The sequence below is a fragment of the Rhipicephalus microplus genome, chromosome 1 (genome assembly GCF_043290135.1).
Source record: "Rhipicephalus microplus isolate Deutch F79 chromosome 1, USDA_Rmic, whole genome shotgun sequence".
Classification (NCBI taxonomy): domain Eukaryota; kingdom Metazoa; phylum Arthropoda; class Arachnida; order Ixodida; family Ixodidae; genus Rhipicephalus; species Rhipicephalus microplus.
In genome coordinates this window covers 211524620-211539379 of record NC_134700.1, presented here as the reverse complement: position 1 = coordinate 211539379, position 14760 = coordinate 211524620, and the positions used below count along the sequence as shown (strand labels likewise).

General features: G+C 48.6%; 1 protein-coding gene across 1 annotated transcript in view; it reads left to right on the top strand.

The window, feature by feature from the left end:
- LOC142766948 (putative chitinase 10) overlaps nucleotides 1–14760 on the top strand; it is an 83541-nt gene that overhangs the window by 41154 nt on the left and 27627 nt on the right. The window contains exons 11-12 of the mRNA XM_075868150.1: nucleotides 6846–7281; nucleotides 10919–11064. Of these exons, the coding sequence (XP_075724265.1) occupies nucleotides 6846–7281; nucleotides 10919–11064 (582 nt within the window). The remainder of the gene's footprint in view (nucleotides 1–6845; nucleotides 7282–10918; nucleotides 11065–14760) is intronic.

The following is a 14760-nucleotide window of genomic DNA, read 5'->3' as shown; positions in this document are numbered from 1 at the left end:
TAATTTTCAATGCAAAGCATTTTTTAGCAAACTTTGGCGACCTGGAGCGTATCTATCTATCTATCTATCTATCTATCTATCTATCTATCTATCTATCTATCTATCTATCTATCTATCTATCTATCTATCTATCTATCTATCTATCTATCTATCTATCTATCTATCTATCTATCTATCTATCTATCTATCTATCTATCTATCTATCTATCTATCTATCTATCTATCTATCTATCTATCTATCTATCTATCTATCTATCTATCTATCTATCTATCTATCTATCTATCTATCTATCTATCTATCTATCTATCTATCTATCTATCTATCTATCTATCTATCTATCTATCTATCTATCTATCTATCTATCTTGTAACAAGCGTGTTCTTCAGAGGAGTTTCAGCAAGAAACTCGCCACGGCAAGCAAGACAGCTACAGCACAGAAAACAGGAAGCCGGGAGCGCGACACACGAACTTTGTCGTCTTTTCTCTCTCTGGCACAGAGCTAGCGCCGATGTGCACCGGTACAATTTCCTCCCCGCACAAAGAGGAGCCATCCTGGCGACGGCGACTTAAGGAAAAGATGCTATAGGTGGGTCGTAGCAGGGCTTAAGTCGCGTGACGTGAACTGTTTCGCGGCCTCGGCAGCGATGATCGGGCGATGGGTTGACCGGCTCGACGAAGTAGTTTACGAAGTAGTTTGTTTAGGCGGCCAGTATGCGGTAAGGACCGTGGTACCGCGCCAAAAATTTAATAGAAAGTCCGGGAGTTGTGGACGGGACCCAAAGCCAAACTATATTACCCGGGGAGTAATGGGCATCAGACGCAGCTGTGTCATGACGAAATTTTTGGCACGACTGATCTTGCGTGGTGTACGAGCGAGCCAGTTTGCGGCACTCTTCAGCGTAAGCAGCAGTTTGAGAGATGGGATTGCCTTCAGAAACGTCTGGTTGGTACGGCAGAATAGTGTCCATAGAACATGAAAGTTCATGTCCATACAGGAGAAAGGAGGGAGAGAAGCCCGTGGTTGTTTGAGACGCAGAGTTGTAAGCGTAGGTGACGAAAGGAAGTACGCGGTCCCAGTTTGTGTGGTCTTCCGACATGTACATCGCCCGCATGTCGGCAAGGGTACGATTGAAGCGTTCCGTCATGCCGTTAGTCTGAGGATAATATGCGGAAGCGGTACGGTGTACAATACGGCATTCTTTGAGCAGAGCCTCGATGGAATTTGAGAGGAAGACGTGGCCACGGTCACTAAGTAATTCACGTGGGGCCCCATGGCGCAGAATGACATGACGAAGTAGGAACCAGGCGACGTCTTTCGCGGTGGCGGCTAATAGCGCAGATATTTCTGCGTACCGCGTGAGGTGGTCGATGACGACTATTATCCAGCGGTTACCGTCAATAGTGGTCGGGAGTGGACTGAAGAGATCAACTCCGACGCGGTCAACTGGTCGGGCAGGGCAAGGCAATGGCTGTAAAGGACCAGCGGTGCTGTGAGTAGGAACCTTGCAACGTTGACACGCAGGGCACGACTGAACGTACCGGCGAACGTATCGATACATGCCTCGCCAGTAGTACCTCAGGCGAAGACGCGAGTACGTCTTGAACGAGCCAGCGTGACCGCACTGAGGGTCGTCGTGGAAGGCACTGCAAACGTCCACGCGCAAATGACGGGGGATCACGAGGAGCCACCTGCGGCCTTCAGTCAGGTAATTGCGACGATACAGCAAGCCTTCACGAAGTGCGAAGTGTTGGACTTGACGACGTAGGGTGCGTGAGGCGGAGTTTGGGGCCCGTTGAGACAAAATGTCAAGCAGGGAAGCAATCCAGGGATCTTTGCGCTGTTCTTCCGGCATGTCGGTGATGGCCAGAGATGATGAATAACAAGTGGAAGCTGGTGAACCGGCAGTGTCGGAAGGCAGTGGCGATCGAGATAGGGCGTCAGCGTCCAAGTGTTTTCGCCCAGCGCGATTAATCACACGTATATCGTACTCCTGTAATCGTAAAGCCCAGCGAGCCAGGCGTCCAGTCGGGACTTTCAAGGACGACAGCCAGCATAGCGCGTGGTGGTCGGTAACAACATCAAAATGACGCCCATAGAGGTAGGTGCGAAATTTAACGATTTCCCAAACAATTGCCAAGCACTCCTTTTTTGTGACGGAGTAATTTGATTCCGCCTTTGTGAGAGTACGACTGGCGCTACAACGTACTCGCCAGTCTGGTTTTCGCTGGGTGAGTACCGCGCCAAGGCCGACACCGCTAGCGTCCGTGTGTATTTCTGTAGGCGCGTTGGGGTCATAGTGGCGCAGAATTGGAGGAGACGTGAGGAGTAGGGGAAGCTTCGTAAATGACTCATCGCAATCGGCACTCGAGGCTGAGAGGTCGTTGCTGCTGGCGAGAAGCTGTGTCAAGGGAGATATAATGGAGGCGAAATTGCGGATGAAGCGCCGAAAATATGAACACAGCCCAATAAAGCTTCGGAGTTACTTTAGAGTGCTGGGCTTGGGATATTCGCTAACCGCTCGATGTTTGGCAGGATCTGGCGAAATTCCTTCTTTGGAGACGACGTTGCCTAGGATGGTAAGCTGACGGACGCAAAAATGACATTTATTCAGCTTTAACTGCAAGCCGGCGTTAGTGGAGCACTCGAGAACTTGTTCAAGGCGAGCGATATGAGAGGAGAAATCTGCAGAAAAAACCACTATGTCATCTAAGTAGCATAGACAGGTCTGCCATTTGAGGCCTCTGAGAACGGTGTCCATCATCCTTTCGAAGGTAGCAGGCACTTGCAAAAGCCGAACGGCATTACGTTAAATTCGTATTAACCGTCAGGGATGACGAACGATATTTTCGGACGGTCGGCTTCAGCCATGGGCACTTGCCAGTAGTCTGAGCGCAAATACAGTGATGAGAAATATTCGGCTCCTTGAAGGCAGTCCAGGGCGTCGTCGATGCGGGGTAGGGGATAAACATCCTTCCGTGTAATCTTGTTTAGGTGGCTGTAGTCAACGCAAAATATTATTGAACCGTCTTTTTTCCGCACCAGCACGACAGGAGAGGCCCAAGGACTGTTTGATTCCTGAATCACGTCACGTTTCAGCATGTCATCGACGTTGTCGCTAATAACGCGGCGTTCGGCCTGCGATACCCGGAAGGGACGCTGTCGCAGGGGAACATGATAATCGGTGTCAATACGATGAGTCACTGCAGACGTGCGCCCCAATAACGGCTGGCCAACGTCGAAAGAGGCGCGAAAGCGTTGAAGCAGTTAAACAACCTTTGTGCGCTGGACGGGCGTAAGCGTGTTATCGATGCTGCACAGGAGGATGTCTTGGACAGGGGAGGTTGTAGTCGCGGCGGAGGTGACGGCATTTATCGTCAACGGTGTCTTTTCGCACGTTGCATCCAAAGGGAAGGTGGCCTCAAAACTATCTAAATGTCCAACACATTCGCCGCGTAACAGAGTTGTCGAGCAAGGAAAGGGATTTCACGCATAAACCACATCGGCACCATGCACAAGGGTAACGACGGCAAATGGGAGTTTGAGGTTCCGTCGGCGTGCACAGGTCTTCAGACGGTGTAAACAGGGCGGTCAAATCACAAATTGAGTCAGAGGAAACGGACACCAGGGTGGCAGAGAACGGAGAAATGATAGCGTCAGCAGCGATATGCCATATCATAGCAGTTTTGCAACATGCCATGTGAACGAAACCACCGCATGATCTGCCGAACAATGATGTAAATCATGACATTCATGACATACATGCAATGAATTTCATGTTATGACTAGTGAAATATGTTATTCATACAGTCATGTTTGCCATGCGAAGTTTGGTATTGATACAGTTATCGAAACGGCCAGGAGAGATAAAAGTCGTAGGCGGCTAGATAGATAGATAGACAGACAGACAGATATATAGATAGATAGATAGATAGATAGATAGATAGATAGATAGATAGATAGATAGATAAATTGTACCGGTGCACATCGGTGCTAGCTCTGTGCCAGGGAGAAGAAAGACGACGAAGTACGTGTGTCGCTCTCCCGGCTTCCTGTTTTCTGTGCTGCAGCTGTCTTGCTTGCCCTGGCGAGTTTCTTGCTGAAACTCCCCCGGAGAACACGCTTGTTACATTTGGTGGAGCACTGCTGGGTCGTTCCCCTTCTCGTCCTGGAGCTCCGCAGCCGTACTTTACCATCTGCCCCCGGAATGGCCGAGGACGCCGCTCCTTCCCAAGCACCCCTTACGGTCATGTGTGCTGGGACGCTTCGTCAACATGACCCTCCGATGTTCAGCGGCAGCGACGAACTTGACGTCGAAGACTGGCTGGTAGAGTTTGAGCGTGTTAGCGGTCCCACAAATGGGATGACCTTGCTAAGTTGACGCGCGTCAGCTTCTATCTGACCGATGTGGCGAAGCTATGGTACTACAACCATGAAGCCGAATTCACCACCTGATCTGCATTCAAGCAAATCATCGCTTGGTTCTTCGGTCGGCCTGGAGTGCGCAAGCTTCTCGCCGAACATCACATCCGTGCCAGAGCCTAAAGGAACGGTGAGACGTTTACGAGTTATATTTAGGACGTCATTGATCTATGTAAACGCGTGAATGCATCTGTGGTGGAGTCTGACAAAATAAGGCACATACTGAAAGGTATAAATGACGATGCATTTCATGTGTTGGTAGCAAAGTTCCCTCAGACAGTAGCGCAAGTCATTGAACTGTGCCAAAGCTTTGACGAGCTGCGCAAAGAGCGTCTTTCTACCCGTCGTGCTGGAATTCCCACCGTGGAACTCTCATCTTTGGAAGCTAAGAGCACTGGCGCGGAATATTCCACCTTACTGCCCCAAATTAAACAATACATCCCTGAGGAAGTGGCTCGTCAGCTCTCTATTGCCACGTCTGTCACCGAGAGTCCCACGGAACTGGATCACTCGCTCCATCATGTCATTCAAGCTCAAGTTGCTGAGGCGGTTCCACCTCCTGTACCACCAACGCAGCCTTCAGCGCCTCTCACCTATGCGGATGCTGTTACCCGTCCCTATGCTCTACCGTCGCCAACACCATCCGCCCCAGTCACCAACTTCTACTCGCCACCACGCCCTGTTCACCCAATACGCCCGATTCTCGCGCAACCCCTCTCGCCTCCCGGACCCCCTCACAACCCTTGGCGCACTCCAGACAACAGGCCCATCTGCTATGCCTGCGGCATTCCTGGTCGACAGCTGCAGAACTTGCGGCCATACGTGCAGCTCTGGAGTTTATAGTGAAAGAACCTTCGGGAATTTGGTCTATCTTCTCGGACTCGAAGGCATCTCTTCAATGTCTTATGTCACCCTTTCACCATGAACCTAATGAACAGTTAGTAGCTGAAATAAGGCTTCTTCAGCACCAAGCAATCGAAAAACAGCACAGTATAGTGTATCAGTGAATACCAGGTCATTGCGGTATATATGGCAATGACCGCGCAGATGAGGCCGCTAGATCTGCACACGATGGTACCCAATACACAGCCATCCCGTTCTCAAGAACCGACGCAGCTACAAGACTTCGTTTGCTTGCACGTGACCTCACACTGGTACAGTGGAACTCAACAGACTTCACAAACGCGCGCCTGCATAACACTTGGATCCCGATCTGCAGCTTCGTCTTCCCCCAAAGATATCTCGAGCTGAGGAGACTCTTCTATGCCGCCTGTGGCTTGGAGTGGCCTTCACAAACGCATAGTCTTATCTCATTGGGATGGCCAGCTCTCCTACATGCACTTACTGCAGTTGCGAAGAAATCATCGCGCACCTTCTGTGTGAGTGCACCCATTTCAGCGCACAAAGACAAGAACTCACTGCAGCTCTGGATAGACTAGACGATCGGCCTTTGTCGGAACATAGGATTCTGGGTCATTGGCCGAGCCCATTCTCAGCCCAGAATTTTTTGAAAGCTTTGCTGCGCTTTTTGCAGACAACTGGCCTCAGAGACAGACTTTAGTGCCTTATACTCTTTGATGTTGCCTTTCCTCTGTTGCATTTTTTTTGTAATTTCTCTTTCTCTTCGCAACATTTCTTTTTTAACATCTTTCATTCCCATCACCCCTTTCCACAGCACAGGGTAGCCAGCCGGTCTAAGAACTGGCTAACCTCCCTGTCTTTCCGCTTAAACTTTCTTCCTTCCTTCCTGGCCATGTTGCGCGTCACTGTCGTCGTCAGCGCAGTGTTTATGACAATTATTTCAACTCCAACCTCGACTACATGCCACAGTAGCCAGGATATCCTAATTCCGCCGACTCATCGGGCGCTTGTTCGCGCCGTGCCAGTTCCCCCTCACGTCGATCTCCTCCTCCCCGGCGCCGCTCCATTTCTCCTATGCTCTGCCGTATCAACCCCACGCAAGAGGAAAACTAAGAGCCGCAGTTCCTGAGGCACGAACTGCGCCCTCGCCGAAAATTTCAAGGCCTCATTTTTCGCCTCCGAACGAGATCGCGGTTATTATTGATGGTGTCGCGATGAACGCTCTTGTCGACACAGGAGCTGCCGTTTCTGTTTTAAGTGAACTTTTGTGCCGCAAACTGCAGAAAGTGACGACACCGGTTTCTGATCTTTTATTACGGACGGCGAGCTCGCAGCATGTTAAGCCAGTGGCGGCGTACACGGCACGTCTTGTTATCAACGACGCATTCTACATTGTGGAATTCGTTGTCCTACCAGATGCGTCCCATGACGTGATCCTCGGTTGGGACTTCCTATCTACACATGGTACGCTCGTTGACTGCGCTGCAGCTCGGCTCGCTTTGTCTCCTTTCAGTACCACAGTAGCTGACGTCCTGAGCCCGGTGCCTAAATTGGTTGACACAGGTATAAAGGGAACATCCTTCAGATGGGTGATGAAATCGTCAAGCTCTACCTCAGCAGACCCCCGGCAGTCGAACACCAGGAATACTCGGGTTCTCCCAACGAAGATCTTGACAGAGACTTTTCACAGCAAGGAATCAGGGCAGTCCTGCAGACTATCAAGACCAAGTCAGCTCCAGGTCTTGACAAACTGTCCAACAAGATGCTCCGGAATCTGGACGACCAGGGAACGAGCCGTTTGACAGACTTCATCAACGAGTGCTGGAGAAACGGGAAGATACCCGACGAATGGAAGAAATCCGACTTGATCCTCATTCCTAAACCGGGTAAACCCCTAGAAATCCAGAACATGCGGCCCATGTCCCTGACTTCTTGCGTTGGTAAAGTAATGGAGCATGCTTGCCTGGACAGGGTTAACGGCTACCTTGAGTCTAACAAAGTATACCGCAGCAACATGATTGGCTTCAGAAGAGGGCTCTCCACTTAAGATTCCATGATACAACTAAAGGAGCAAGTCATAGACCCCATTAGACGAGGCATGAGGGTCATAATCGGGCTAGATCTAAGGAAGGCCTTCGACATGGTCGAGCACGCAGCCATTCTAAAACAAATTGCCCAACTCGGCCTAGGCGAGCGCACGTACAAGTACATCAGAAATTTTCTCACGGGAAGAACTGCCACGGTTAGACTGGACGAGGAGGAGAGCATCCAAGTGGACATGGGCAGCGCTGGCACACCGCAAGGGTCCATCGTGTCACCGATGTTGTTTAACCTCGTCATGATGGGATTATAAGAAAAAAATTAGAGCGAATCGAAGGCATCAATCACACAATTTATGCAGACGAAATTACGATTTGGACTACACAAGACACCAGTGAAGGCGAGATGGAGAATAGACTTCAAGAGGCGGTGGATGTAGTCGAGAGTCATCTGGATGGCACCGGATTGGCATGCTCACCGGCCAAATCAGAACTGCTACTATACCATCCCAAAAGACTAGGCGTACATCGCAGAAACGTAGCAGAATTACACAAAATAATCATGATAACCACTAGAAATAGCACGGCGATACTTTTGGTTCAGAAGATCAGATTCCTGGGTCTCTGGATCGAAGCCAGGGGAACCAATGGGGAAACTGCAACGCGCCTGGAAAAGAAAGTCATGGCGGCCGTTAGGCTAATACGAAGAGTATCCAATAAACGAAGGGGCATTAAAGAAAGAAACGTTGTACGACTCGTCCAGGCCTTCGCGATCAGCCATGTCACGTACGTAGCGGCGTTCGTCCACTGGAACAAAGCCCAGAAAGACAAAGTCGACGCGCTGATTAGAAAAGCGTACAGAGCTGCGCTGGGTCTACCGCAATACACAAAGAAGGAAAGGCTGATACAACTCGGAGTACATAACACGCTGGACGAGATATCTGAAGCACAAAGGATAGCGCAACTCGAACGATTGTCTGGAACCATGGCGGATAGAGAAATTATGAAAAAGATATGCATTAATTACCACGAAATGAAAGGTTCCAAGGCGCAGATTCACCCGGACGTCCAGTCTGCGATAATTACGGAAAACATCCCAAAAAATATGCACCCTGACAAAACGTTGAGAGACGAAAAAGCTGCACGAAAATGATCCTTAAAAACCATGGCACGTGGGAGGGTGTGCTTTTTGTAGACGCCGTCCGGTGTTCCCGAAAAAAAGATATCAGTAATAGGGTTGTGCATGGCTCCTTCTTCGCAATGGCGGTCATAGACACAAAAGGGAAGACCTTGACCGCGGGCTCCGTAAGGGACCACATCGTCGGAGGCAGCGGAAGAAATGGCCATTTCACTGGAAGTAGTCAATGGTCGAAAACACGACAGATTAATAATCAGTGACTCCAAGATGGCCATTAGGAATTTCACAAAGGGATGGGTCTCCACCGAAGCAGCCAAAATCCTGAACCGCAGAGCAGAAGACTTCTGGAACGGGAAAATTGTTCCCAAATACCTCAAGTGGATCCCGGCGCACATGAGAGAATTAAACATCGAAGACACAACAATCCCGCGAAACCTCAACGAGAAGGCCCACCGAACCGTGCGAGAACTAACCCACCGTTCGACAGTGACGGCCCGGCCCCCCCGCACCCACCACAGAAGGGGGGACGACTCCGGTGGGGGCGATCGGGACGATGGAGGTGATGACAATAATGAATATGCGATACAAGACGACAGAGACAGACTTGTCACGTATCATGACATATTGGCACATTATAAGCGACAACGAGAAGAATATCCGCCACCACACAAACAGCTAGACAGATCTCAAGAAACACATTAGCGAAGATTGCAAACCAGAACCATTTCAAATCCAGTACACCTGAACAGAGTAAATTCCAGACAATACCCGCAAACAAGCTGTACCCTCTGTAAGCACGAACACGCAGATACGGCACATATTCTATGGCAATGCACACAGGTCACAGTGATATACCAAGAGGACAAATAAAACCGGACCTTCTCGAGGAGCGTTGGCTAAGTGCGCTGACTAGCTCAGATCTGCACGACCATCTGTGGGCAATCCAGCGGGCACGGACAGCGGTGGAAAGGCTACGCCTCACCGCACAAAACGTCGGGGTGGCCTGAGGCCGGGCCGGTAACCCTGCAGGGTTTCGTTTTTTTTAAATAAAGTTTTCCGTCCGTCCGCATCGGCGCGAAATGCAGCATGTTGAATTTCGCACCGGTTGCCGTCGGGCCGTGCCGACTGACGCTGGTCGCGCCTGGCGTCAGACTATAGAGTACTCACGTTTTGCTAACGTAGTGTCGCTGAGGCCAGCGTGCGCGTGCGTCAACGCTACATTGGAGTATATTGAGCTTTTCATGATTCGCTCGTGGCCGTTTTGCTAGGTCCACATGTACCAGATTTGGTGTTAGGTGATGTCAATGGATGACGAAATACATGACTGGTGCAAACATGATAATCCTGACAAGCGTGTGATGTATGAACATGATAAAATACCATGGTTATAGCGTGCTCGCGGCCGTTCCGCTAGCTTCACATATGCTAAATTTGGTATTATGTGACGTGAATAGATAATGGAGGTAAACGACACATCCAAACATGATAATCATGACACGGAAGTCATGTACGGCATCATTTACCCCCACCTCGTAACGTTGTGCTGATTTTAAAGTGACATATAAACATTTTTCATTCGTGCTTCGCATACAATCGATTCCCACTGTACGTGGGATCTGACAATTTCTATACGAAAGTGTGCCAGAAGACAGCGTACGCCATTGTTTCTGTATAAAAATAAAGTATCACTTCTTTGATGCAGTGCGCTGGCATTCGTTTTTGTGTATCTTGGCCACAGCTCGCGTGATCCGTTTTACTTTTGGAGCGCCTCCGCAGTTATGCTCCAAACAACGGGAGTGTGGTTGCGATCAACAATATTTTGACCAATATTTGAGCCGGTATTCGCAGTAAATAAACAAGGGCAATCACACCGCTGACGTTTACGACATTGAATAAAGAAAATCTGACAAAGGAACAGCTAATCAAGGGGGCTTATAATACAAGTCGTCCCTGGCCATTCCTAACTACCTTAACGTACAGCTGTTACGAAGTTTTCGCTGTACAACGCTTCAGACTATTCTCCTTCTCCATTATAAAATGTTTAAGCTCATATACCTAAGCTAAACGCTGCTTCAAAGAAAGCGCTGAATAGAGATTCACAGTGCTTTTGTTGATTCCTCCGAGTCATCATTGCAGGTGCAAAATATTACAATGATTTATGAGTAAAATTAATGCTAAACGCTTGTGCCTGTAAGTCGCTCTGAACTCTAAAAGCTCATACTAACGACTCGTATTCTCATTATAGAAGGTTTTCTACCATGATTGGAGGTGTCAAGGATCAATCGTATAGAGAAATTCTGTTTACGTACGGGAACATATAAGAAAGCTGGCAATTTAATTCCACGTGAAAACGGTACTTAATGAAAACTTTGGCGTAAATGCGGGAGCCAACATCGAGTGCTGTAGGGCATATTCGATGTTATATTTTCCTGACTATTCATCTTTGATGTCACACATAGACCGTTCATTTCAATCACAACAACATGGTTGCATATTTACCCGCTGGTGAACGCTGCATCTACCATAACTTTTGCGTCCCTGAGGGTCCTGCAAATGTTGTGGACAAGGTCAAGGCTTTCTACGCAGTTGCAGTCATTACATTTGGGTGAGTCAGCCATACCACGTCCAGTGGCTCTTGACAACGTCCTGTGCCACTATCCCGACTTATAACAAGATCTTCGCATTCTCCAGTGGGTCTTGAGGAGAATAGATGATAGTTCGTTCACTCGAAAAAAAAATCTGAGGCGCGTGGTCTCACAGTTAATCCACCCAGATAACAACACGAGCTCTTCTACAACTCTTAAAGGCAACATCACTTGGCGACTGCCTGTGAAACCCTGCACTGTGTGTGTGTGTTGTATTTCTATGCACAGTGTTGAATATTGTGTAAACGACGAACAAGGTCGCTGTCATCATTAAGGGGATCATACGTGCATCCGCAGAATGAAGAAGTCAACAGGTGGCCTTCGCTATGGGCACGGCGGCTTGTCCTTTTCTCCACAACATTTTGGTGCCGAAACCCGGGAACGAACCCGGGACCTTTAATGTTACAAATTGTGTAGAAGACGAAGAGTGACGTTATCATGATCGGGGATTAGAACAGCCTTCGGAACAAAGAAGAGGTCGTCGGGTAGACTTCACCATGGGCATGATGGCTCGTCCTTTCCTTAACATTTTGGTGCCATGAAACCCGGGAGCAAGGACCTTCGGAGTTGAGACTGAGCAGGCCTCACGAATTTCAACCACAGTCGTAGCCTCGAGGACTTTTGTGAAGCCGCCGTATGTAAAGCTGATGTGCTAAGCCCAACAGCCGCTGAGACCTGAAAGCAGGACTCCGGCTGGAAGTAAGACCACTAGGAGCACCCATGGACTGATGTAAGTGCAGGCATCGTCTGGAGGCTTGCGAGACGGGAGCCCTCACGTCTACGTCAGCTCCGTCCTGCCTCGCCCTTCACGACGACGGCTCAATATTCGCAAGATCATGAAGAACGACAGCCCGACAACTTACGAATATTCGTTGTGCGAACCTTCTGCGACGGCTGCTCTTTAACTTTGAATTCGCCTCATAATACGACCAGCTAGAGACTTCTAACGTTTCCAACAATGAACCGGATCATGGAGGCCCTCTACGAAAGGCGAAGTCAAACACGCAAGTCAGTTATGCAGGTAATCGCAGACGTCGAACATCTTCGGCATTTGAATCACCCACCAATCTGGGAGTTACAACGTATTCACAAAGTTTTCGTTGAGCAGTATGACGAACTCAGAAGAATCGACAAGAAAGTAGAGGATGCAGTGGACGTCCATAATTTGTAAGCTGAGATGGAGGAGGAGGAAGCTTATGAGCGCATGATTATTCTAGCGAAAGTCAGAACTGAAGATGAAATCGCCGATGCATTATGGGCATGGCAGGCTCGTTTGGAGACGAGACTACAGATTAAAATGGAAGTAGAAAGAAAGGCACTCTCTGCGTCTGCGTCCCCACATCCAGCCAAGGCATATTGGACAACAATCTTGTAGCACACATGCCAGTCGGGACGGCCTCAGCACATATTCTTGAACGTGGTGGAAGCCAATCAATCAGCACCTTGACCGAAGTAACGACCATCAAAGGAGCCTGCACAGAACAACCACTACTTACAAAAATCTGGCCCATGCCTGCAGAACTTTCGTCAGCGTGCAATACCCGTGAACCCGCTGTCAATACATCTACAACTCCGGTGTTCGAAGTGGAAGGCATTCCCATTATTGAAAAGGGGGAAGACTTTGTAGACCCAAATGGCCACCCACTAGACGCTGAGCATGCGTCCAAGCCAAGGCTAGCAGACTTAGACGTTATAAGATCTTCATTGCCCTGCGTCCAAGTGCCCGATGGAGGAAAATCAAGGTCAACTCTCAAAGGGAGAAGAACCAGAAGAAAGAAACAAAGGGTCACGACGACACAAGGACCAGCCCCTCACGCTGCTGAAAGCTTAGATTCATCGAGAAGGCTACAAAAGTCAATATTGAAGAGAGTGTGCATGGCACATCTCATTTCTACAAAGCAGGTAAATGCCGACACAGCGCAACAGCGGCAAATGAGAGAGACCAGACGAAGGCGGAAGAAGAAGGGTTACAAGGTAAATGCCGCAATAAACAGAAGTCAAAGGAAAAGGCTCATGAAGTATAGCTACAAGAGATCTTCCTGGAAGAGTTTTATCTATGAATTGTTATGCCCAGGAAACTTGCTCAGTGACAATGCAGGTTCATCAAAGTCAACGCGTCCAGAAGCACGAGTGTGGAACAAGCACCGAAAGCACCACCGGAAAAGCATACACGGTTGGATATCACGGATTTGCCCACATACACTGACCTGGACTTATACAAGTACTATTGAACAGAGTGTGCTTCGAACTTGGGTGTGTTAGTGTCGTTCATCAACATGTTTCAATGCGGGGGCACGGAGGATGGTAAATATTGTGTAACCGACGAAGAAGGTCGCTGTCATCATTAAGGGGATTGTACGTGCATTCGCAGAAATAAGAAGCCAACGGGTGGCCTTCGCCATGGGCACAGTGGCTTGTCCTTTTCTTCACAACACATAGTATGGGTGGTGTATTTCTCTTTTCTACTCCCTTATTCTTCTCTTCTCACGTGTAGGGTAGCAAACTGGACGTAGTCTAGTCAATTTCCCTACGTTTCTTGTATTCTTTCTCTTTCTCTCTTTTGTAAACAAGGCCGTGCCACTTCTTACTTCAGTAAATACGTTTAAAAACACGCATGGTTGTAGACACAAGGAAAGATACGCGTATGACATGACAGAACTACGTTCTCCGCCACATTTCTTTGCAAGTAAAAGCACGTCAGAAACGGGAACACCTATTCACAGCCTTATCACGATATGACCCTGTTTCATGGATCGTGTGTCCAGCAAGCGTTCCACGTCATGAGATGTGCATCGCTCTTACACTTTCTGCACTAAACGCCTGAATCGATCCCTCCACGGAACGCAAAAAGTAGGAAAAAGATTCAGTGACAGCCATGGGTTATTCCAATAGCGAATAGAGCATGATGGATGGTTAAAAGATTGAAGCTGTCACCGTGTTTAGGTTTACAGTTCAAGATGATTTCATGCTACAGATGTAACACAGCCATAGTAGAGCTCTTTCACGGCTTTCCATCTTTGACATCAGTATAACAATGTGTGGTTCGACCATTCGACAAGCACGTTGTCTCAAGGTTCTCGTTGCAGGTTCATGAATTGAACAGCCACCACTATAGTCACATATGTACCATTCAACTTCAAAGCACAGAGGGAGCCAACACAAAAGCCAACATAATTCAAATGAGCCAACATAAAAGACTCAAAGGATGCTGGAGCTTCGTCTTCACGAGTAGAATGTGATGGCGCAATAAGGCTTTGTTTGCATCGCCTTCTCAAATGCTAGCCTAACTTCAGTCCTCGGTGCATGCCTCAACGACAGCGTAAAGACATAAACGACTGTGCACGTTGCGTTGGCCGTTTACAATTACCCTTGAATGCCTATGCAGTGGCCTCTACGCCATAATTCTGTCTTTTGTGAGTCAGCGAAGAGCCCACTCCACTGCCATCAGGCAACACGCAAACATGAGCAGCTGTTCATTTTGTAGATTCCTTTGGAGTTGATAGCAATTTAGAATGCCTTAATGCTTTGTTATGGGTGGGCCTTGATAGCCCACGTTCGTTGCGCAGTTCACAAGCTGTGACGCATGACGCGATTCAGCGCTTCCCCCACGCAATAACACGTTCTTTAATGAGACTCCTTACTCTACGTGATACTGA